A 27,231-nucleotide genomic window follows, 5' to 3' on the forward strand; every position below is an offset into this window, starting at 1 on the left:
ACAGTGCTCCTTTTCAACCCAGAGCTGAAAAAGCTTCCTTTGTCCTCCCCAAATGACACTTTTGCCAGAATCTACGAAGTTTCTAGGTTAAAAATCATAAGCAACTTGCCCTGATCATCTCTTTCCATTATAATGCAAATGGAGGAAATATGGAGGGTTGGTCAGACTGCCATCCTTAGTTTAATAATAATAAAAACAGTCTTTGCTGAATTTAGAGATTATTCACTCAGGTCAATATGTGCCAGTTACTGCAGTCCTTTATTTTAAGTTTGTGCTTAACTTTCTTTATGCAATGATTACATCTCACTTTGAAGTAATTTATCCCTACTGAAAGTAAGAAGTGAAGCGAAATATAAACTAGAAAGGGCCCTGAGCTGAGCTTGGAGGGACAGGGGAATCTTTCAGAATCATGAACTTCATAACTAGGATAATCAAGTTTTCATCAAGTCGTAACTCAGGAGATTAGAAGACTGCTGGTGCATTACCCTAGAAATCAAATCTGATTAACATCTAATTGCAGCACTGTGCTTAGGTATTAATTAGGTGTATTTTTCTAAGAGTCATAAATAGTTATTAAAGCAAAAAAAAGCAGGAATAATTTTAAAATTAGCATAAGCAGAGTGGCACACTTGAATAATAAGCAATGGCAATAATGAATGGACCTTATAAAAAAACAAGAAATAGCCAGCTAATTAACATGTTAATTCCAATACATAACTCCATTCAAGCAACACATATTAGCCTGCATTTGAAGGTAATGACTGATCCCCTGAAACTAGCTGTGTGGTATAACTTCCATTTTCAGAAGCAGATGGTCTATGTGGCATGGATGTCTCCCTATTCTCTCAACATTATGATGTAACATTGTCCAGGACATTGCGGGAAATATTAAATTTGAAATGGCACACAGCAGCCAGCTGCTAAGTTAAATCAAGGTAAGAGAAAGGGAGGAAGCTAAGCTCCACCACAGCCACTGACCTCTCAGCTCCTGCTTGCAGATGTCTTCTTATAATCATAGTCCTGTAAATTTGGGCTACTACATCTTGGAACAGCACTTCATATATATATTTGCAGTGTCCATATTTTATAACCAGAACTCCTTTTGGGGCCAACACCACAAGTTTCAAAGTATTGAATAAGGCTACCTCCTCCCAAAGGCTCAGCAGGGTTATTGACTTTCTGAAGTCACCAAGAAATACATGTGTATACATTGAAGATGTTTCTGCTGTAATTATCAGCAAAGATAAGAGTATCCTGTCTGCAGCAACCTGTCAAACAGTTAGTGCAGGCTTGTATCAGAAACATCAAAGCATGGTTTCTAATGGAAATTCCATTCCATTTGTTTTATTCTTGCAGAAGGAATCCTTCAGGTATTTTAAACTATCTTAAGTTATAAGCTACAAATCCATATATTGACTGGAGCAGCATATAAACCCAATAAAGGAAATAAATAAATAGCATAGTACTACTATTTTAAACAAAAATATGTTTTATACTTACTATTTCCAGCAATTTTACCCTACATTTTTTTCAATCCAAAGATGGTACTTAATGTGTGTGAACATTTCTCACTGTGACCAGGGGGTAGAGAATCTATTAAATAGAAAGCTCTGGTATAAATAGGATGATTTTCAAATCACCTCAGATTTGTCAATTTTCTACAGTTGGGAGATTATGTTAATGAAGGAACTTTCTATTATTGGACACCCTTACCCCCACATTGAATTTTTAGATAGCATTAGAACTATGTGAACAGGAGAAGTGAAATAGCATTATGTGATTCAATGCAATTACAATCTTTTCATTGTTTCAACAGAATTTAAATCAAAGTTTTTAAAAATACATTTAAAAGACTCTACATTATATCAAACAGCAAGCAATTCTGAAATTGCCAATTACAAAAATCAGAGTGCTAATTATATTATTGGTAAGAAAAAAAAGCTTTTCTGCCTACCCATTTCATTTAGTAAATATGATACCATAAATTTTAAATGTCATTTGAAAACAAATCCTAAACCTGATTATAAAAAAGCACAACAATGTTAAAATCCTATTCTCTTACACCCCAACTGTCAGTATCATCATTCATAAAGGACAATGTGATTAATAAAATAACTATTTTATTTTCATCATCTTTTGGCCTTCTAAATCTTGTTTTCCAATGTTCTTTTCCATGTGTTCTTTTGAACAAAATATAGAAAATATAAAAATCCTTTCCTACACTGACGACCTTCAATTTCTGCAATTTCCAGCCATACTGGCCAAGACAACGGCGCTAAGTTGGGGAAAGCAGATATAAGCACACAAATTGAATGTACTGTATTGAATTCTTTAATATCTATCATTTTTATTGTTTTAAAACTTGTTGCTTTTATTGTTTTAAAACTTGTTGCTTTTCAGAGGTTTTCATGAAGCCCATTGCAAAATCTGCCATTATCAAACTGCACAGCCATTGTTTTAGACTCAAAAGTATATATTTGGTAGCTTTCTACTGTATGTTTATTTATTTCCCCATATCTAAGCAATTAGACATTGGAAAATAGCTCACAGAGTGCTCTAAAAGAACTAGTCCAGGGAGAGCAAATATAGCAGTACTTAGCAACTGCACATTCCCCTGACACTATTCTGAACAAGAGTTATCCCCAGATGAACAGAGACTTATACAGATGTGCACAAAATGTTTGCAATTTAAACCTCACTTTGAGCTAAACTGATGCCTTTTTTGGAGAAAGGGGGGGCTTCTTCCATTCCTTTTTATTATGCTGATAGTCATATACATATAATCCATGTGAGAATTTAACAGAAATGTAGCCAGGGGTCTTTCTGGAATTGAATCAAATTATTTTTTAAAAAAATTGAAATTGAAATTTATTCTGAGCAGAAGTGAGCAGAGCAGTTCAGTTTACAAATCCAGATTAATAACTTATTTTTGTGGTATCTTAAGAACTCTCTGATTGCACAGCCCCAGACACTTTTTTGGGAAGAGGAGGGTTGTATACAGTATAAAGCCTAAAACAAACTGCATACAGCTGAAAGAAAGAATTCATATTCTAGTACCACCACCAAAACCTCATGATAGTTTTTCTACCTCATCTCCAAATCAGCCACCTCCCAACATCAAGTTCGCTCATTGGTCACATACAGGTTGTCTACCTGGAAACTTCATTATCTTGCATTTCTTGTAACCCGTCTAAAGGAAAAGTTATCTGGAAAGTAAGGGGTTTTCTGCTTGCCCTGGTAGTTCAGAATGGAATCAAGTAGATTATGCTTCTTGTACTCTACCCAACAAGTGACCATTTTAAAAATTAATTCCATTTATAGTATTCCATTTATATTATCACCTCTCTCTTTCTCAAATCATATACTACTTGCATCAAGAAACAAGGGTAGGTGGACCCATCGTTATGCTTGAAATTAAATAACATTATATCATAAGAGTGTCTTTCTTCAGTAGTGGCCCATTTGAGTTAATAACTGTAAATTTGTGGGAGGAAATCAACACAATTTAAAGATATACATTAAAATGTATCATTATAGGCAAAATTACAGATTTCTGAGTGGGAGGCAGTACAAGAAATTTTCTTGGAAAGGTGGGTGATCATACTCTGCATATTAATTGGCTTTCTTCTAGTGCAGGGGTGTCAAACTGGTGGCCCTCAGGCTGGATGCGTCACATGCAGGCCAGCTCCGTGAATGAAAAAAAGTCACAAAATATCATGTGACTGCAACATGACACCACAAGTTTGACACCCTAGTGTAATAAAAAGTGTAATGAAAAGGGTAATCAGGATTATCAATAAGATCAAAGTTTGACAATGCATTTTCAAATTGGTTATGTTACTTTTCCTGTATGTTATATAATATGCTTTTGCTATTTTCTATTTTGTTTTTAGCATGTTTGTATTTATTTATTTTTTAAATATTTGTTTTTTTTCTTTCTTGCACATTAAAGAATAAAAAGAAAGATACATATTGCAGAAGCCATCCAATCCCTACATATGCCCAAAAATTTGATTTTATTTCTATGATTAACTCAGAAGGAATGAGGAAGTCAAATCCTGTTCAGTCACTAATGCTGCACAGTCCTTCTCCCAGCGTTGACAAAAGTGTAATATTGGGGATTTTAAACTTTGTGATGCTTCAGAGCACCGACAAACTGTCACTGCCCTTGACTGTTTTCATTCCATCTTGTCCTTGAACAAGCACTAACAAGTTCATACACTACTTATTAACATTATTTCTTTATTTTGACCTCCCCAGTTTCTTGTGAATACCTCTGGCTAGTAACAAAAATGCATGTTTATGATATGTACACACATATTTATACATGCAATTATAGCTGTCCATCTGTCCATCCATCCAATCATCACATCTTCAAAAAATTTATATCTGAGGACTAGAAATACCAAAGAACATGCTTATTGTAAAAGAATTTGCATTTATCTATCTAAAGTACTGATTTCACCTTCATTCAAACAAGAATGTCAGTACAGTATATCAAGAAGTATTGCCATGCACTTCAAGATGAGTGGCATATAAATTTGATAATTAAATATAGAAGAATTCTGCTGTAAATTATTACTTATTACATAATTTACGCTATTGGATTAGGGGGAGAGGTTGACTTCAGGTCACTTGTGATTTTGGGGGTGTTTTTTCTTACTTTTTAACTTCAGGCTGCCCAGTTCATTAAGAGCCAGGTGGTCTATAAATTGCATGAATTAAATAACTCAATGTAGTAAAAACATAGAAACATCTTAGCATTAAAAGATTAAAATGAAGAAAAGTATAAATACTATCCCATTGTGCCTAAAAGTCTGAAAATACCTGAAAATTGGATGTCACATAAACACAGCTGATAAATGAATTTACATCACACATGAAACAGGAAGGATTCTCAAAGCAAGAATCACTGACATCTTTTCATTTAGAAAAGGTTGTAATTTACTTAAAATGATTAAAAATCTTTTGAATCTCTGATATCAGTTAGCCCAAAAGTGACAACAGTTGGATCAAAAAGTGTTTTTTAGCTTCATGTTTGCTTCTCTAAGGTATATTCATTTCAAACCCCATCCGGAAAAGCTTGAACATCAACCCATCACATCCAGGAACCACCTACGCATCACACCATCCCTCTTATCAGATTCTAGTTGATTCCTATATTATCATTCTATTATGTTTTTAACAGCCATATAAATAGATACAGATACAAATGTAAACAACACAGCAGATGGCAGCATTTAACTGACCTCAGCTGATTTTGAGAAAAGCTAACAAGGATTGGATCTCGTTAGCAATTTACTTCAGCAATTGCTAACGAGATCTGAAGTAAACATTAGTAATTTCTAGGGCTGCAGGCTAGCCTGGATAGTGGAAAAAATTCCCAGAAAAAGGCAACCATAAACTATTTCTGTAATGTTGTCACAAAAACTATACGGATGTGCCAATATAATTGTCGGTAATTTAATGTCAGTCAAGGGTATCTTCCTTTTTTAAGAAAATGTTTTTCAAACATTTTAAGGGTGTTATATGGGACAAAGCAGTAATGCTGAGGATCTATTTTTAGCCTAAAACATTCTTATGCAACATGTAGCCTATACATGTTCAATGTGTGTGTGTGTGTGTATGTGTATATATATATATATATATATATATATATATATATATATATATATATATATATATATATATATATATATATATATATATATATATATATATTATATATATATATATATATATATATGGTGTTCGGCTTGGTTCGGGTAAAGTGCTACAACTTTAAAAGAACTACAATGACATGGGAGAATACCCAACCAAGCCGAACACCATACATGTAAGTACCGCGAAAACTTAAGAAAACATATATATATATATATATATATATATATATATATATATATATATATATATATATATATATATATATATATATATATATATATATATATGAATTTTATTCGGGTTTTCTCCGCATAAGATTGGAAGTAACTAGGCTAGATACTTCCAATCTTACGTGGAAGAAAACCCGAATAACCAAAGATCCACATACAAATACCCGCGAGAACCTCAGAAAACATATATATATATATATATATATATATATATACATATATATATGTGTGTGTGTGTGTGTGTGTGTCTGTGTGTTTCCTTAAGTTCTGAATACCATACATATGTGTGTGTGTGTGTGTGTGTGTGTGTGTGTGTGTGTATGTATGGTATTCAGCTTTGTTCGGGTATTTTCCCACGTCATTATAGTTGTGCTTTTAAAGTTGTAGCGACATTTCGGCAGAATCTCATCTGCCAATATGCATCTGCCAGATGAACACAATTCAGAAGCCTGATGATGGCAGATGAGATTCTTCCGAAACGTTGCTACAACTTTAAAAGCACAACTATAATGACATGGGAAAATACCCGAACAAAGCTGAATACCATACATGTAAGTACCCACAAAAACTTATATATATATATATGTGTGTGTGTGTGTGTGTGTGTGTGTGTGTGTACTGTAATTTAATGTCAGTCAGCTTTGCCCCTTATATGGAACTGGGTATATAAGGGGCAGTGAGAGACATCTATAAGTGAGAATGAAGAAGGGTAGAATGTTTTGACCATGCTTCATTGCCAAACGCACTCTGCCCTGGTGTGCACAGAATACAAATCTACAATGAGTTGGCTGAGAGACATCAGAGTAAACTAGAAATTTTCATACTTTGTAGATCCAAGTGCTAAAACTTTAGCACATAAGAGTGCTAAAACTTGATGAAATCAACCAATCACAAAATGATAGTAGATATAGCTGTCCCCAAGAGGGCAAAACAATTATTCCCAAAAGTATCATTGTCTGAATGTATGAGAGGAATTCTTTTATTTTTGCAAGAATAATCAATCCAGTGTCTTTCAAGCTGTTTTAATATGTCTTCAAGCCATCTGTCTACAACAACCCCTTCCCATCATTTGACTAGAAGCAAGTTGTGAAAAAGAATGAGGTTCTAAGATCTATAGCGAGCAATGCTGAGGATCCAATTTATAGTCTGGCAAAAAGCAAACAAAGACACCGCCCATTTGCAAACCAGACTTATATGTAGCAATGAGGAAGCTGAAAGGCATCCTTCCTTTCAACAAGGCCAATTAATTTCTTTTTAAGCTCATAGAAAAGCTTTCATTCCTGCATTCTATCCATTACTCACTGTAGCATCTTAGAGTATTTTAATCTCTGCCACAGCTTTTTTTTTGGGGGGGGGGGGTTCTTTGTGTGAAAATTAAACAAAAATAACCTGAAAAGCAGAAATGTTCAAAATGCAATAATCGATAAGACATGCAAACAGTCTTACAGAACACCAACCAGTTTTTATTAAATTGATTATTAAATAGGCACGTTAAATGAGTTTTATTCTAGCATATCCTCTGCTTCTGCGGCAGGGAGGGAGGTGTATGATCCTCATGAAGGTAGAAGTTAATGTAAACAAGACACTAAAAGAATGGCCAATATTTTTTCTTCTTAAGGGCTGATTAATGCAGAAGTGGAACTAAAGCTTTTCTTCAAAAATAAATCTACTCAGGACCGCTACATCATGATAATTTGTAGAGTGAATTTAAAGTTTCCCCCAAGGAAGATCTGGCTATTAGTGATGATGGGCAAAAGATCTTTAGCCCAGCATCACTATTAGTAACCTGCAAAACTTGCTGTTCTGTATATTTTTCCTACCTACCTAATTAATCAGCTCAGCTGTGGAAGAACATAGATGAAGTTTTACAAGAACTGTAAAGCATTCAATGAGCCTTATAAGCTACTCTACCTGGCAAATAGCTATTCAAAGACATTTTTTTAGCAAAGTATGAGATCCATGTCTTTTAAATAGACAAGACTTGGATCCTGGGATAGATATATCCAATAAACAACATGGATTATGTACTTCATGAATAATGAGCAACTCAGAGATTTCTTAATACATCTCAGCTCAGAAGTAATTCCCACACACCTCAGTATGCCCTATACTTTATGGACCACATTTGCATATGCAAGATGGGAGGCTATACAGACTGAATGAATGAGTATTTCCAAGGGAACAGAAATAGATGATCAATACTGATTATTTAAGGAGTAATTATCTTCATAGAAAAAAAAATCATTACAAGTCACAGCACAAAGGTATCATATGCACTTAAACCACAAAATAGCATAATTATCCAGTCTATTAAGATTGCATTCCATTTATTTGCTTGTTTGTTTGTATCCCACCTTTATTATTTTTTTACAAATAATTCAAAGTAGTGCACATTTACCCAACCTACCACCCTTCTTTTATTTTTCCCATAACAATAACCCTGTGATGTGTGTTGGGATTATAGAAGTTAAGCACACACATGTGTATTCTACAATCAAATGGTCTCTCCACATATCAACTATGATCACACCTATTGAAGTACTAGCCCTCAGTCATGACATAAATCTGTGTGATCATACAACTACATAAGAAAGTTCTTTGGAACATGTGGAAATTCAAATTTAGAATTTTTTGCAACTCATTAAAGTAGTCACATTTTTTTTCCTCGTCTGCTTCAATGGACCCTGGAAACATACAGTTGTGCTATATCAGGGGTGTCAAACTCAATTTCATTGAGGGCCACATCAGAGCTATGGTTGACCTTGGGGTGTGTGTGGTTGATGGTGTGTGTGGCTGATTGGGTGGGCATGGCCAACTGGATGGGTATGGCTAGTTTGATGCCACTCTCCAAACTGCTGGCATATTTCCTCTTTGCATTGGGTAGACCGGGCCAAAGCCAGACTGGCCCAATTTGTCCTCTTCACATTGGGTAGACCAGGATAGCCCCCGGGCAAGATCTGACCATATCATGGGCTGGATGTGGCTCGTGGGCCTTGAGTTTGACAACCCTGTGCTATATAAATGATTTCCTGCACTGGAAAGGAATTGTACGAGATGAACTCCAAAATACTTTCCAACCTTACATTTTATAATTCTATGGTTCTTCCCATTTGATTACGAAGCACTGTGGACATTTAAGGTCCATGTAGATCAGGCAACTGTAATTTGGTATCATCATTTACATTATTTTCACAGTGACAGCACTCTTAATATCTGTGTGAATGTTATATATCACACACTGCCATCCTGCAGAAGGCAGCAATACTCTGAGATACAATTCTGGTTCTTAGAACAGGAACATGGAGAATATAAGATGGAAAGAAAGCACCTGACTGCAGAGGGCTTTAATTTTCAGTGGTTTTTGAATGCACAATTAAGAAAAAGATTTATAGTAGATAAAAGGCAGCAGAAGAAAGAATTTCAAGCTGAACTATTTACAATGATGAATATATAATTGTTAAAATATATATGATTTTATTGCTATTTGAAATGGAAAAAGAATAAATAAAAGATGTATGATAAAATGGGCTAAGAGCTTTGGACATGAAATGAGAACAAATAAAGTTTTTATTCATGAGTTTGAAGATTGGAATGAGTAGTATATGGAAAGAAGAAAATTATGATATAATCATAGAGAAAGGATGTTTTAAAAATATCTATAAAGCTATCTAGATGATCAGAAACCACTTTTTTTAGAATTTTTCTTTTTTTCTTTTCTGTTTCTATTCCTATATTTCTTCTTCACATTCTTGTTAGTTTTCATTTTTTTCATTCAAAATTTGCACTGATTTTAATTCTGTTGAAAAATTTCTTTAAATATTTTTTAAAGTTATATAATTCTAAGATGCAGCCTGATATTCCAAACGCTTGGCAGTGCCTTCAAGAACAGAGTGTTTCAATTCCCCATTCTTAGTAACAATTAATCTGGGAAGGGTCTTTACATAAATGGATGTAAACATTCATGGCTAATGCAAATGGTCAACTCAGAATCAAAAAGCAAATTTCTACCAGTTTGTTATTTATAACAGGGAGTATGTCATGTCTGTATTTGGACTTTGGCAGAACATCTAATAGAACATGAAGGGAAAGGAGAGAAGGAAAAGAAGGAAAAGGAGAAGAAGAAACAACAGGAACAATGAACCACTACTGAGTTGCTGCAAAAAAATTGCACAAACTAACCACAAAAAACAGTGACATAGTACAACAACAGTGCCGTGGAATATCTACAAGAAGTACTAATTGCCTGTAGGAAAGAACTGGTGGGACCACAAAATAGAAAAAAGTAATAGAAAATAAAGAAGCTAAAGTGCTCTTGGACTTTAGAATTCAGATAGACAAACACCTGCCACACAAAACTCTAGACTTGACAATTATGGATAAGAAAGACAAAAAAAGTCTGGATTTGGATGTTGCAGTACCTGGAGAGAGCAGAAGAGAAGAGAAAGAGCTGGAGAAAATCATAAAGGCCTGGAAATAGAATGATTGTGGCAAAAAGAAAGCAAAGGTAGTACCAACAGGTGGCTTGGGTGCAATTCCAAAACACCTGGAACACCATCAGCACTAACAAAATCATTATCAGTCAATTCTTAAAGGCAGCTTTATTTGGAACAGCTTACATCCTGCAACATTACTTTTTATATTATTAAAAAAGAACATCTGCCTATTCCAGATCCTTGGAAAGTATTTGATAGGCGACTATGAAGCTAACTATAATAACAACTAGAACACCAACAACATTAGCCGTCTTAGGTCTTTGGGAAAGACTAGACAGTTGGATAAAAATGCCAAATACAATCTGAACATCTGGATGACTGCGACAAACTATAATAAAGACATATTTCCAAGGAATAGCTTTCATGATTCAAGATAGTGGCCAAGAAATCTAGAAACATCTTAAGGATAATTCTTTGCCTTGCTGTTAGAATATTTTGTTTTTAGTGTTTGCATTATTTTTGTTTTGCTGTCATTATTACTCAGTGTATGATAATATTGCACAAGTCTTTTGTTGACTTGGCTTTAAAAACTGCATCACATTAGTTTTTTTAAAAAAACAAAAAAAAATGCTTGTAAAATATGTTCCTAAAAGGTAGCATAAAAACGATTTAAGGGAAGAGTTACTGTTCCTTAAGGTTGCTGAACAAATATAATGCAATGCCAATACTGATAGAATTACAATATTGAAAATAAATGAGTAAATAAGATAAAGTACTAACAGGGAAAAGTTTGGAATATAAAAGAGTAGATCATACATAACTTAGGTAGATGGGATGAGGTGATTTAGAAATAATCATCACGAAACATTTTCCAAGGTGACAATGTATACAGTGGTGGGATTCAACCAGTGTAACAACTGTTTGTGTGAGCGCATGCACCGTGAGTTAGAGAACAGCTCTTAAAATTACCTTACCTTCAGCCCCGATGAGTAAGACAGCTGAGGTGCGGCAATCTGCTCTGCCGCACCTATCAGCTGGGCTTCAAACAAAAGAAATATACTGTATGACAGACTACCGTGTTTCTCATATAATAAGGTTGGGTCTTATTTTTTTTTGAGCCCCCCCAAAATGGCTAGGACGTCTTTTCAAGGGTGAATTAATTTCTCCCCCCCCATGCACCAGCACCATCTCCAACAACAGCATCTGAGTCACTCTCGCTCTTCCCCCGTCCCAGTAACAACAGGGAAAAAAAGATTTTCAGGTACCTGGGAGTGCCGCATGCTGCGTTTTGGTTTAACCCCGAACGGCTGGATGGGCGTGAGAAAGCCGAGCGAGCATCTCTGCTGCTGCTACGCTTGGTGCTCCAGCCTCGGGCTCTGCAAGTTTGCAAAAGTCCCGGTGCGCAGCCCGTTCCTGCATTCCAAGCACCCAGGCTGAGCTGCAGCTGTCCCTCTCTCGCCAGCACCGTCTCCAACAACAGCGGCAGCAGCGGCGGGAACTGTGGAAGTCACGGAGGCAGCTCCCCCACCCGAGAAGCAGCTGAAACACTTCCACGGTTCCCGCCGCTGCTTTCTATAGGGCATATTGTTGGAGAAACACGGTAGTGCAGGAGTGGGTGGGTGGGGCCAACTCATTGCTGGAACTACTAGTTCACCTGAACTGGTCCATACCACCTGAATCCCACCCCTGAGTGTATATTGCTAATAGATCAATAACTGATTTTTTTTGCCAGAGGTGTTATTTCTTCTTCAGTGAAGTAGCAAGCTTGCTGTTAAATCTGACTCAAACTTAATATATTAACAAAGTTGAGATTAATCTAAACTGCTAAAATGCTCAGTTGCCATACTTAAGTTTATCTCAACTGATGATTTATTTATTATGCCATAAAAATCCAGACACTTTCCATGCTGATTGCTATTTGTTTGCTCTAAGGCAACTTTAAATTACCCTACTAGACCTTTCAGGGTACCAACTGTTTTCTACTCAGAATTTATCACCTCACAGTAATGATAGGATCACTCAGCTCTTGTCAGGATATCCACCCAAATAGGACCATTACAATTCCTCTGACAGATTCTTTTACAAATTTGCTAATACTAATACATCTTTTCCTGACATTCATACCACTGAGCTACAATATATTACTACAGTTGAGACCAATGAAGTGGACAGCTCTAACAATGGATAGTTTGGATATTCAAATTTTTGCATTACTCCTAGCCCATGCATCCACTTTGGACCCTACAAATTCCAATTCAATTCAAAATGAAATTGGTCTTAACTCTTTATGGTCCAGACATTCCAAAAACCACAACATTCAGGACATAAGCTTCTCCACATTCCTTTTTAGACATAATATGGAAAATAGAGAAGTCTTTCAATCACATCACAGTCTTCTGGGCATATTCAGGGAACAAATGGGCTGGGATTTCTAACTATGGTACCTGGATTCCACAGAACACATTAGACTTGCATAGAAACCTCAACAATACACTGGAAGTCCCCGCCCCCTCCCAATTCAATTGTGTTCAATTCTCAGAGACTAGACTCCTGCACTTCTCTTTGCAAGGCTTTTCAGAAGTGTTTTGCCACTTCCTCCTTCCTGCTTTAACCACTATACCAAACTGGCTCGCTCTACAATATTTAAATTATCTCATATTGTTACCTGATTGCACTTTCCACCTCAGAGCTGACTGTTTATAGACATAGACTTTGTATAGACAAGTATAATGAAATATGGGACTCATTTACACAAAATACAATAGGTTAAAATATATTAATTATATAAGAGAAACATATATGTATTTGATTATCATCATCATCATCACTGTTGTTGTTGTTGTTATACATTGTATGAGTATATGTAAAATTGGTTGTTTTTTTTATTGCTGGAATGATTTTTTATACTATAGGCTTTTTTCTTTGTCATATTTCTTTCACCTTTATATTATTAATTAAAAAGCTTCACAAAATAATAATTCAAAAGTTACCCCTATTATTTCCATGTTAGATTTGGTGTCATATGGTACAATTGTGAGATTTTTAATGTGCACTTAATGCACAAAATAATGAAAATGATTGCACTGTTCCCAGGATGTCAGAATCATAATCATGCACCATATTCATAATTTAATATATAGTTTCATATCTCACAGAAAATTGCAGTAGGTCAAAGAGAATCTTATTTTATGAAAACAGTTCATAATCAAATCTGCAGCCTTTTAAAATTACTCTGAAGTCAGCTCATTCAAAATGTTTTAAACTCTTGTATTTTGCTATTAACCAACAGGGCTAGTCTCTTAATGCCAACATCCCTTCCAAAATTGAGACTGAAATTTATAAATCATCGAATTGCTTTGGAAAAAATATTATTCAATGGTAGAAGATCAATTTCAGAAATGGACAATACTGTAATAGCCATTGCAAAAGCTAAAATCAAAGCTTTCAGACAAATAGTATCATTGCATTTTGCTGACGGTACTTACGATGTGCAGCTCTAAATAATCACCAAGCCCAGTCGAGCTATCCACGCGCACCAAGATGGCTTCTTTTTGAACTGTGCTAAACCCTATGGCCAGTCTATCTGCTCGGGTGCTGGGCCGATCATTGGGAGGCCAGGTATATGTAATCTGTCCACCACCTTTGCTAAATATGTATGTTGTTCCCGCTGTAAAAAAAGAAAACAAATTAATTAGTGGTTCAGTTCTAAAAAGGAAACAAAGTGCTATGTATGTTAATGCATTTGGGTTGTTTTTTTATGCTAGCATCTTTTCAACCCCTTTAAAAATATAATTCTTATCCTCTCAGAACCCCCATCCAATTTTTGCCTGTTTTTCTATACAGATTTCTTTATATACAGGCTGCGATCCTATATTTATTGACCTGGGAGCATTCCCTGAATAACTAAGAGATAATGTGTTACTTTTAAAGAACTTTGATGTTAGTCCTATTTAGGCAAAGAGTAATAGTGTGATGGAAGAGGATATGTACATCCCTTGCCCCCAATACCTCCAGACTTACAAATGTCTATTTGTATCTAGATGTCTAGATCTAATGGCGTCTGTAAGAGCATTTGACTGTTCATCAGCCAAGAGTATTCACCAGCCTCCACACAATCTGAATTTGACCTTATCAGAATCCCTCAAAACAAGAAAATGCATTAAGGATTTTCAAGAGCATATGTGTATAATGCAGTTCTAAAATTTAGCACACAATGCTGGAATTAAGACTTTTGCAGGCATTCCAAATGCTATCACACTTGTAATCCATGGTGTGCTGTCTGAATTACTGCTCATAATTTATCACTCCCCACAGTCACTTTGATTACTAGTTGTTGTTTTTTTACAATCTCTTACATTATTGCAGTCTGTTCAATTGGCACTAATATTCCTTAAGTCTGGAGACGCTGAGATCATTTGATTTTTTCTGATCATTTTGCACGTTCAGATTTTTCAAATCAACATTCAGATACATGATGGGGTAAGGAGTAATTCTACTTATAACCTTGTATTATCAGAATTTCAGAACTAGTTCCCTTATGCACACATAATAAATGAGGTCGTATCACTGGAAAATAAAGGTGTGAATTTACCCAATGATTCTAAAATTAAATGAATAGCTTCAGTCAGTATGGATGCCAAATAGCTTTTAAAAAATGTTCTATTGTCTCTAACAGTACTGTAGTAACCAGTTTTCTTTCGTATTTCCTACAGATCAGACATCCAGCCCTTGCTTATCAATGGAGACTGAGTGGAGCAAGTGGCCAGTTTTAAGTTTCTGGGTGTTACCCTAAAAGAGGACCTGACCTGGGATGCCCACATTGCAGCCCTCATCAAAAGGGCCCAGCAGAGATTATACTACCTGAGGCTTCTCAGAAAACAACAAATGAATGAGAAACTGCTGGTGACCTTCTACTGCTGCACCATAGAGAGCATTTTAACATACTGAACCTCTGTATGGTTTGCACAGTGGCAGATAGGACAGCACTCCAGAAGGTTAATGTCATTGCCCAGAAGATCATTGGTTGCCCTCTCCCCTCTTTGGAAGAGCTTTATAGCTCCTGCTGCCTTAAGAAAGTTCAAAACATTCTCAAAGATCCATCTCATCCTGGGAATCCTTTTTTTGAACTATTACCATCTGGCAGATGGTACAGAATAATAAAAACAAGGACAAATAGGCTGAAAAACAGCTTCTATCCCAGGGAAGTAGCTCTTTTGAATTCTGCTGTATAGTGTAGTGTTGGTGTGGTGTTGGGGGTTTCTGGTTCAATGTGTGAAGGGTGAAGGATGTGTGTTTGTGTTTATTTTCATGGTCATGGTCATGATGTGCACTGAAGCTGGTGTTTGATTTTGTTGTACGAGGTGCAATGACAATCAAATAAACTAAACTAAACTTAATTTTTAAAACTCTCAAAAAAATTCATAGCAATAACATACTGTATATTGGTTTTCTGTGCTTTATTTTTAATGATGCAAATTACTCAAGAAGAAATTTTAATACAATTAAATTTTAAATTGTCTGATATGTAAATGTCCTTGATAAAAGTTTTAAAAATGCAAATCCCTCCACCCAAGTTATTTCATTGAAAACTATATTGCTATTTGTACACTATTTTTAGGATGATGCATCTTTTTAGTCCCCTTTATATGAATTTTTGATCAACAAAAAAAAACACAAAAAGATTTTACTTGACAGTAACATTTGCCTTCCTCTGAAGTCAGTGGGAGTACAATATCTAACTTTGCTGCCAATGAAATGTGAGATGACATTGTTCTATATTCCTATGTAAAAGGGATACACATATAAATAATTCACATTCAAGTCCTTTGTAAAAAAAAAATTAAATTGAGCAGTTAAAGAAACAAGACAGCTTTGCTGTCAAGTAATTTCTCATTCCATTCAATATATCCAATCATATATTCATACATTGTAAATTTATCTATATGTTTAAAGCAGGTTTTAAATGACCACTAGTTAGGGTCACTTAGTTGTATTCAAATATACAAACTCTATTCCCTGCTTCTACCCAATTCATCCTCAAAAAAATAGTAGTCTGTTAAGGACCAAAAAAAGTCCTTTTTTTCCCTGAACAAATAAATAAATCAGAACATAGTTTGAACAAAGTATAAAGGAAATGCAAATCCAGAGGGGTTCCCCCAGAATAATGTAAATGTTTATAATTAACTACAGAAATATCTGATGTAATTGAGACAACAACAGCTGAGCTACCTCCCTTCCTGTCTCCCCTCAGGGAAAGAGTTGAGAGGTAAAAAAAAGAAGTTAAATGTTTAGCTAAGAGTTTGGGAGAATAGTAACTGACTCATTTTTCTCAGTGATTTACCACAGAACACTAGCCACAGAAAAAGGGAGGGGGAGCAGAAACAAAGCAGGATCCTGCCTAAGGGACAAACTGCACATTATGCAGAAAGCACAGCATACAACTGTTAGTGCTGTGCAATTCAACTGCTAATGGGACCACAGACAATGAGGAAAAGGAGGTTTATTCCTTGCTGTGACTGGGATGAAATCACCCTTATATCCATACACCCAAATACACCAGCACAGATTTAATTAGCCCATATTGGTAATTAAAGAAAAATAACAAGCAGCTGCACACCACGCATTCAGCATAACAAGCTGCTCAAACCCATGTTCCTCACAATCAGTTCTTGTCTTACTTGTTTTTAAATGGAAACTATGCAACTGTAAGAGCCATAACAATAGCACAGCATTTAGACTTATATTCAATTCCATAGTCCTTTACAGTACTCTGTGAGCAGTTTACAAATGTCAGCATATTACACTCAACAATTTGAGTCCTCATTTTACTGACCTCAGAAGGATGGAAAGCTGAGTCAACCTTGAGCTGGTCAGAATCAAACTCCTGGCTATGGGTAGAGTTAGCCTGCAACACTGCATTCTCAGTGGTGGATTCATCCGGTTCACACTGGTTCAGCTGAACCAATAGCTAATTCATTCTTTAGTTCAGCAAACCGGCCAATCCCACCACTGGCTGGCCCTTCCCCTCACCCCTCCCCTCCCAGACACTCATCGCCTGAGTATATAAAAGCTTGTTCATATTACAAGCAATGAATTTGTTTGTGTGCAATATCAAAATTACAGAGATTGTATCCTTACGATCTGTATTGATTGTTTCCTAGTACGATTTGATTGCTTAATGTACCCTAAGACTATTATGATTCTTGACTCTTGACAAATGTATCTTTTCTTTTATGTATATTGAGAGCATTTGCACCAAGACAAATTCCTTGTGTCTTCAATCACACTTGACCAATAAGGAATTCTATTCTATTCTTTTCTATTCTTCATATTGGGCAGCCACGGTGAGCAGAGCAGTGCAATCCCCATGGGCTGGAAGGTAAGGTTGACGGTGGGGGAGGGAGACCAGCTCCGGGCCACCGCACTTGGCCAAAGTGCTAATTTTTGTTATATAATAGGAAAATTCTAGATGTAACCTTCAGGTTCTGTCGGTGTTCATTATGAATACATAATTTTAAATATCTTGTTTTATATAAATTATTCTGAAATATTAGTCTAGCTGTGTGAAGGATCCAAACCTGGTATTGCATTGGCTCCAATATTCCTTCCATTGTCGTTACCTATGAGCCAGAATGTCAACTGTGGAATAAGAAATTACTTATTACATATTCCAGCACTAATCTTTTTGATTTTTGTAAGTCACTTGAGGACAGTGGGTAAAAAACCTGGAGATATAAATACGAGCTGTCAAGTCTCCCTCTTTTCTGTCCAATGCCAGGAGCTCTTTTTCCAAAGTGTCATAACAAGTGAACTATAAGTTCCTTGCTTCCATTATGGACCTCACTGCAAAATCAATTCAGGTAAATCACTTGACATCAAGCTGTCTCTTTCAAACCACTTAGGAGCCTAAAATCATGGAATACGGTAGTATCTTATTAAAAATCTTATTAAAAGATATATGCATCTGTGAGCTACAGTTCACAATAACTTCATTAATTAGCCCCCTTCCACCCCCCACCCTTGTGTTTAGCTGGTCCCACAACATGCTAACTCATAGTTCTGACTTGATTAATGGGATTGTCTGATCAAGACTTGCAAACATAATTTTGAACTCAGGTGATATTAGAATCCAAGTCTTCCCAATTCATGATCTATCTAGCGTGAATCCACTCACTTCTTTCCAATTACATTTGGTTGCAAAAACATAGCTTCTATGGGTTAAGTTAGGGGAGACTGCACAAGTGTGTTGTAGTGCCCACATTTTATTTGGAGAAGACTTAGACTTAGAATAACTTTATTATCACTTTAAATGTACACTAATCGACATACATTAAAATGAAATTTCATTGCATACAGCTGAAATTTCATTGCATACACCTCCAATATACACTACATAAACATGACACAATAAATAAATAAATACAAAATTATGTATATATCCACAAACCCACATATATTATATGACACAGAGAAACAACACAGGATGGATGTATACTGTACATGTACATGGCAAGAAAAATGAATCTTGTGACTTTACCAGACAGATGGCATAGGGAACAAAGCTGTTACAGAAACACTTTGAAACCTCCTCACAGAGGGGAACAACAGATACACACCATAAAGTGGGTGTGTGGGGTCTCTAACAATGCTTTGAGCTCTAAGCACACAGCACTTATAAGTTATAAGCTTCCTATAATCTTCTTGGCTGTCCTTACCACTCTCTGTATGGATCTTCTATCTGAGGCACTCCACCACAAACCAAAAATGATGCAATTTGTTAAAATCCCCCCAATGTTTTTTTAAAAAAAAAAAAAAAAAAAAAAAAAAAAATTTTTTCCCAAAAAAAAAAAAAAAAAAAAAAAATATTTTAAAAAAAAAAAAAAAAAAAAAAAAAAAAAAAATTGTTAGTTATCTGCACACACACCCCACCCAGATACATAATACTGTTGACCACCTCTACAGCTGCATCCTTCATACTGAGTGGAATATGACTATGACAGCTCTTTCTAAAATCTACAATGATCTCCTTTGTTTTATTAACATTTAGACCCAGGTTACTTTTATTGTACCAGGAGAAGGGTTTAGTTTCCTCCAGCTAGAGTTCTGAAATAAGACTCTACTCCCTACTTTACCTATGGAACACTCTATTGCCTGAAGTTTGGCAGGGACTACCCTCCTAATCTTCTGTAAAGCTTTGAAGACTTACTTGTCTTTTCCCCTAAGGAATGGGATAAGATTAGGTGACTACACATCAGAAGTTTGACTTGGCACCAGGTTGTTGTTGTTGTTTTTGTTTTTATGTTTCTAATGTGTTCAGTTTTATAGTTTTAAAAGGGGTTTATATGCTGTTATAACTTTTGATTGAGAGTTGCCCTGAGCTTGTTATAAGAAAGGCTACTATATACATGTTTTAAAACAAACTGCTCCTCCTCTCTATCCACACTGGTGCAGATGTTGCCAGCCACAAACACCAGTAATGAGTTAGGTGCAGGCTGACATGATGTAAAATATGCTCTTCACCCTAGCATGGATCAAAGGCCACTCTTACTCAACTTTCATAAACAAAACAATATGAATGAATCTAAAAACCTCCCTTCCTTTCTCCTGGGAACTCTTAATTTTAGCTGGGTTATTCTGCCTCCATGCCCATCACTCCAATACTGGAACACCAGGGGACAGTCAAATAAGCAGCTAATAAATCTGTGTTGAGGAACACTAAACTAGCCTTTGTCTTATCTACAAAGCTGCTATTCACTGAGCTTCTCATGTTAATTATGAAAGAATGGTCTCTGTTACATTCCAGAACAGGCCCCTTAGTGTTTATATTTCAGAAAGCAAACATAATAATGTAAAATTCATTACTTGTGAGCCAATTGGTTCTTTACTGTCATCCAGCCCTCCCTCCATTAATGATTAAATCCTACAAGGAACTTAAGATATTGTTCTAATAAAACACTCGGCTTGCTATCCATTTCAAATTTACAGAGTAACAATGAATTGGGGATAAGGGGAGTCCTAATCTTTTAATTTGTACTTTTCTCTTTCAGTGTAACATTATATCCAATGAACTCAAGAAGCAACACTCACAGTATGGTAAAACTGAATTCAATCATACAATTATAGCACTCAAAAACCAACTACTGCTCCTTACCAAGAAATTCTAATCTATATATACAAAAAGGGTTTTCTTGAAAAAGGAACACTCACAGGCATTCATTTATTATTTAAAACATTTCTATGCCATTTTCAAATGAAAAATGCTTCTCAAATTAGAATAATATCTCATACAATGTTAAACAACAGAAAATGGCAACATCTACAAATGCCAACAATTAAATACTAAGCCAAAATCTTATTGTATCTAGAGCTCGGCATATTTTTTTCTCTTTATTCTCCTACATAGAGAAATTGGATAGATTTTTTTTTCTTAATTTGTATAAAGGAAAAATAGATTTTCCAACCATTTCACATTGTCTTTATTGTTGAAAAATTCCAATAGAAAAACTAGTGGCCTGCAGGCCGGATGCATCCCATGTAGGCCACACCCACCCCAGCTCCGCAAAACGAAAAAAATGTCATGACATGTCACATGACAGCAACACAACGTAGCGAGTTTGACACCCATGCTTGTAGGTGAATCAACACCCATGCTTGTAGGTGAATCAACTGCACAGGGCTGAAAGACAAGGTTTCACTAACATTCATCTTTTGTTCACCATGCAACAAATTTGTTCAAGAATGCCAGAGGCAGGAGAATTTCTCTAAATTATTTTATCCCTTGTAACATGTTCTCTCTCACCAAAGAGAATGAAAATTGACAGAAAAAAAAATGCAGGTGAATTTCTCCACTTTACAATAACAACATTGTAACTGCAGTAGAAAATAAGGTAAATTTGATAAGATACTCCCTGAATCGCAAAGATTTCAAGGTTTTTTTTAAAGTTTGCACAGTCTCTATAAGATGATCTTATTCCAGAAGTCCAGAGCTAATGTGCAAAATGGTTCTTTTCTCCTATTTACTAGTTTAGCAGCCCTCAAAGATGAATAAAGAGCAAGGCTTCAATAAATGACGATTAGTGCAGACCAGCTGGTATGTGTGAAAACAGTCCTAGGAACCTAGTCAGGGATAAGGGGGTAAGGAATGAGAAACTATGAAAGGTAGATCTTACATGGTTCATTAAAAATTACATGCTGGAAAATCTGGCTTTTGCAAAAATGAAGGACCAACAGAAACCGATCCTCCCATTTAAAAGAGATGGCTGAGAAATCTGTTACCCAGGAGAAGGAGATGTAAATGGTCTATGGTGTATTTATAGGCATATCTATTCACAAAATGGGGCAAGAAGGGAAATTTATTTGATATCTTAGCTATCCATGATACTCAGGGGTGGGATCCGACAGGGTTAACTATCGGTTTGGTGATTTATGAGGTTCAGTGATTTATGATGTGCTTCCCTGCATGCTGCACTCACACGCACCCGTAAATCATCATCAGCACGCTGCGTGCAGAGAAGCAGCCTTTGAAAAAGCACTTTTTTCCTGCTTTTTTAACTGCAGCTGTGCCTTGTGTGGCAGCTGAAGTTGAAAAATCAGGAAATAAAGGTCAGGTAAGAGCCCGGGTGGGCAGGTGGGCAAAAACTTCAGCAGACATAGAACCGGTTCTATGTCTGCTGCTCTTCAAAGCTACCGGTTCTACAGAGGTGGACAGAACCGGTAGAAACCCACCTCTGATGATACTATATATGCAGGATTTGCCCCCCAAACATCCTGAATGACAGAGGCTATCCAGCACTTCATTATTTTTGACTACTGACTTTTCAATAGTAGATTTGTAGAGTGATACTTATTGACAACAATAAATAGAAAATATGTTACATGTAATTATAGCACCAACAAAAGCTGGATTTATCTACCATTTCCCTTAGGTCATATAAATGGTATATAGTTATGTCTGCATCTTTTGTGTATATCTGATTTTTGCTCAAAAATTGTAACACTGTTAAAAAAAAAAAAAAAGATCTAAAAGAAACCATTGGAGAAAGAGGATGATCATATCCATATTTTGGCCCATCATAAACTGCCCAGGAGTTTCCATGCTAAGATTTTTAACAACTCATAAAATATTTTAAGTGTAAGTAGTAGAATCTTGGATCATATATTTATATGAAGCACATGCTTTAAGCCTAGGAAAATTCATCTACTTTTAGCCTATTATAGCATCCAGTGAAATTTCCTCCAGCATGGGTTCCAATAAATTTAATAAAATAATGTCCATCTGGGTAGGCACAATATTTGTATAAGAAAACTATGCTCTTATTTTCACCAAAATCTAAGAAGCCTGTAAAATTCCACATAGCAGCCAAAATAAAAAATGCTGCTCCATTTATTCTTGTATTATAGGTAACAAGGATTTTTCTCTTGCCAAAGCATCATGTGGAAAACCAAGTATCTATAAATAAATCTAAAACCTCTAAAAACTCTATAACCTCCTCATTGACTGTTGCTTAACTTTCTCAAAGAAGTGGAAAACTTCAATGGTGGAAATATACTTCATTCACACCATTAAATCATACATGAGTTTGTAGAAAATATGCAATTTTCACAGATAAAATTTAAATATTGTATTAACAAGTGGCTAATTTCATACTTGCCTTAGAAATTAAGGGACTTATAACTGAGCCTTGCAGGTAGGAGACCCCCTCCAAAAAAAAAACCAAAAAAAAAACACCCCTTGTACTTCCTAGCAGTCCTTTTCTTATGATTTATTAAATGTACCAAAAGCTCAGGGAATTTAGTTGTGGGCTGGTTGGCACAGCCAAAGGAACAAGCTACTTAAAAAGGAGTCAGGAGTCCAGTCTGGATTTTACCAAGTTTGATTGCAAACAAATGACTCGCCGCCATCTGTTAAAAGCCTGCTTGAAATAGCTCAGGAGTCAGAAATTCCATCAGAAATACCTGGGCAAAAATAGAATATTGTGCAAGCCAACCAACTCTAATAAACCTTTCCATCTTTTCTAGCAAAACAAAGGAAAAATTGAAAGTTGGTAAGCGGTTCTCTTTTTCAACTTTATAAATGTTAGTCCTGTACCTGAAAGTTATCCAGTTTAGATCCAGTTTCAGGCTAGAAGCATGAAAAGAGAAATGAGTAGCCTTGAAATTATCCTTTAATATTTAGCTTGAGAACAGCAAACTCAGATCAGCTAGACACATTTTCCTCTTATGTCAGGATGTGTTATATTTTTATTAATATTATAGTATTTTGATCTACATTTATATCTACATTTCCATTATTTCCGTTATTTATACTGCAAAGTATTTAAATGATCAATCTATGCTTGAGTCACAAAATTCTTTTTTTAAACAATACACTTTAAAAGAAATAAATGCAACTAAAGCAACCTCTGTTTGAAGTGAATGATAGCTGGGCCTTCACAAACATTACAGGGGAGAATATTTTAAAGGGCCTGCCCACTGCTTTTCAGAGGAGTCAGTTCATAAATTAATCTTTTGTTTAGGATCCAGTCATTAGCTGTAGAATGGAGTTAACATTTATTACAGGTAGTCTTCGACTTACAACAGTTCATTTACTGACCATTAAAAATTACAACAGCACTGAATAAAGTGACTTATAACTGTTTTTCACAGCATCCTTTACAGTATCCCCATGGTTATGTGATCATAATTCAGATGCTTGGCAACTGGTTCATATTTATGACTGTTGTTGTGTCCCAAGGTCATGTGATCACCTTTTGCGACCTTCTGACAAGCAAAGTCAATAGGAAAGCGAGATTCACCTCACAACTAGGTTACTAACGTATCAACTGCATTGATTCACTTAACAACTGTGGCAAGAAAGGTCATAAAATGGGGGCAAAACTCACTTAACAAATGTCTCACTTAACAACAGAAATTTTAGGCTCAATTATGGTCATAAATTGAGCACTACCTATATTCTTGTTAGTTACAATGATTAATATGCACCTTGTATAAATTCAAAGCATCTTTAATTCTCAAAAAAGAAATAAGTACTGTAACTATAAGAGAAAACTAAAACAGAAAAAGCAAAAACAAAATCTAGAGCAGCTTGTTATAGTATGAAATATTCCTCTTCACTGTTCAGTCAACTATATCTCTCCATTCTCCACCACCACTTTGTATTTCCTGTTTATTTCTAGCAATGTTGTGTTCAATGGGCCAAGAGGAAACATCTTTGTTTTTTATACTGTAAGTAGTGGAAATCACCAAGTACCAGCCTTTTCTTGTAACTGGAATGGAGCTATCTTAACTGCATATGCTGTGGACTTTGGAAGCAGAACGTTAGAAATTCAGGGCTTACAAAAGTGTGTTTTAAAATGTAAAATGGACTGCTTTTAAACAATCCAATTGGAAAAGTACTTGCAACAAATGCTTCAGTAACCTTTTCTAGATGAAAAGTTGAAAGAGAAATAACTTAGAGCAAAAGGGAAATAATTCTGCAACCCTGTTATAAAAACTCTGCTTCTACTATTGCATGATAAATTGATAACATGGATGATATATAAAGATTAAGTTCATGAATGAACCTTTGTGTCTAAACCTTTGAGGGAGGGGGGATATTGACATAAGTAGAGATGCTTCCTAATGTTTTCCCCCCCAAATGGAACCAGAGGCAAGACTTTGACTTTCCAGAGGTTGCCAAATTACAGCTTCCAAAAGTTTAGTTGTTTTGACCAATAATGAAGGCTACTGGGAACCTATAGTTCAACAATCCCTGGAGAACTATTGTTTCACCTTTCTGGATATAATCAATATGTGTTGTTATACTTTAAATGTTAAAGTTTAGACTAAATTAAAATTGAACTCGTATAAGTACAATATTTCCAGGGAGTAAGTCACATGAATTAAGTAGAACTGCATTCTGAATATACATGCATAGAAGTTCAAAATATTTAGTAAACATAAGAAGTAGAGACCATCTATTTAAACAGAACAATTTCTTCTTAGCGAAGAGAGAGAGAGAGAGAGAGAGAGAGAGAGAGAGAGAGAGAGAGAGAGGAGAAGCCAGGCTGGCTTTCTGTCCATTTTACCGTATTGCCTTCTTAGTGAATTCTGAATTGAACATTTTAGTTAATAAAAGATTTTTTCCATATGATGCAAGAAAAATAAGCATCAGGGAGATGATAAAATAAGAGAAAAAGCTTTGAGTGAAAGTAGCAAAGAGGACAGAGTATTCAATGAACTTCCTGAAGTAATTAACATGAAGAACAGTAAGAGACCTCAGTACAATTATTTCCAGTTAGTTAAGCAAATAAATATTAGTACTGCTAGAATGACAGCCTTGCAATCAAATATATTTTTTAAAGTTAGGATTACAGTGTGATATGAAGTTCTTTGAGAAGGCAAAGCCCATTCTTCTAGAAGGGTTAACTGCATAATAAGCACATACCACACCCTTGAAGTGTCACTTCCCTTCCCGCTCCATTTGCTGTCACGACAAGTCGCTGAATTCTTTTAATTGCTGTCAGGTAAAATTATATCACCAATCCTAAATAAGTGTTCTGGTACTATCAAGCTCAATTGTTCACAATCCATTTGATTTGTAAAGTAATAACTGAAGAAATGAAGCCTTTAAATTCATGACACTAAAGTGTCCTCATCGTCCCTAAGAATTCATGATTAATAAACCAGAATGATGAATAGGAAAAGAAAAGAAAAAAAGCACATTGAGACACAAACTAGCAACAGAGAATGTGATTGAATGATATTAAAACCTTTTCTGAAAGATGTTGCCAAAGAGATATTTTTATTCAGTTTTTACTTCTCTTTCATGAATGGGTTTTCAATGCACTTTTGGAGAAAGTTTTTAAGCTTTCAAGCATTAAGGAATTCTGCATTGACTTTTCCATCAACATGATCTTTTAACAGATTAACAGAGTTGGAAGGAACCTTGTAGGTCATCTCCAGTCCAACCGCTTGCCCATATTGCAAAGATTTTTAGAATATACTACGGTATATAGGGCACATGCGGTTCATATATTTCCAACATTTTTACCATCCTGTGAGCGGACAATTTCCAAGGACTTAATATCATAAAGTATCACTACTGCAGCCCAACAGAAAGTGTTATGATAAAAGGTATATCTCCAATGCACATGTGAGCTGCACTGAATAGCAAATAAGATGTTTCCCTGCATGACCCACTATGAACTGCTTAAAGTTCCCTTTATAGAAAACCCAAGTGGCTTTAAGTGGTAATGTGGAGAAGAATCAGTCAAGAACCTGTGGCTCAGTAAATTAAAATATTTATATTCACTGGCCATGTATCAAAAATAGTATAGCTGACATGCTGACATAGTAGGAAGGGATACATAAGGAGAAGGTCACAGAGATGGATTTATCAAAGAAATCCCAATGTTATGGTCTAACTTAAACTATGTCTGCTTTTTTCTATTATTTCCTTGTGGTTGGCCCAAATTGCCAATGCTTGCCAGTTAGTTGGGAGTTCAGTATATACTGTTTATTTATTGCATAATAATAAAATTATGTTAATTGTGAACATTACTTGGTTGCTTTATTTGAGCAGGGTTTGGACACAACAAAAGATAAACACAGTAAGAAACAATATAACAACAACAATAATAAGGATAAACGTAGAGTCCTAAAACAGACTTAACAAAGCAATCTCCAAAATTTAAAAAGCAAAAACCATAGATCTGAATATTTCATTGTTCCAATCCCTTTCAAGAAATATATCAATTTTCCTATTTCATTTTTGCTAATAAAAATACAATGTTGAACTTTTTCTCAGATCTTGTATTTACAATAGTAGTTGAGATAAACCAAATCAATCCTAAGAGCAGAAGGAAAAAAAGAGATTTGTATTACATATTCCCTTTTATATCACTATTTTGATCATTCGTACATCC

General features: G+C 35.4%; 1 protein-coding gene across 27 annotated transcripts in view; it reads right to left on the reverse strand.

The window, feature by feature from the left end:
- The window catches only part of NRXN1 (neurexin 1), a 928,975-nt gene that overhangs the window by 221,420 nt on the left and 680,324 nt on the right, over positions 1-27,231 (reverse strand). For all 27 annotated transcript variants that reach the window (XM_026684876.2, XM_026684867.2, XM_026684932.2 and 24 more), the window contains one exon: positions 13,813-13,994. In XM_026684876.2, the coding sequence (XP_026540661.1) occupies positions 13,813-13,994 (182 nt within the window). The remainder of the gene's footprint in view (positions 1-13,812; positions 13,995-27,231) is intronic.

The sequence above is a fragment of the Notechis scutatus genome, chromosome 1 (genome assembly GCF_049901735.1).
Source record: "Notechis scutatus isolate UNSWTSFEM ecotype Mainland chromosome 1, rNotScu1.2, whole genome shotgun sequence".
Classification (NCBI taxonomy): Eukaryota; Metazoa; Chordata; class Lepidosauria; order Squamata; family Elapidae; genus Notechis; species Notechis scutatus.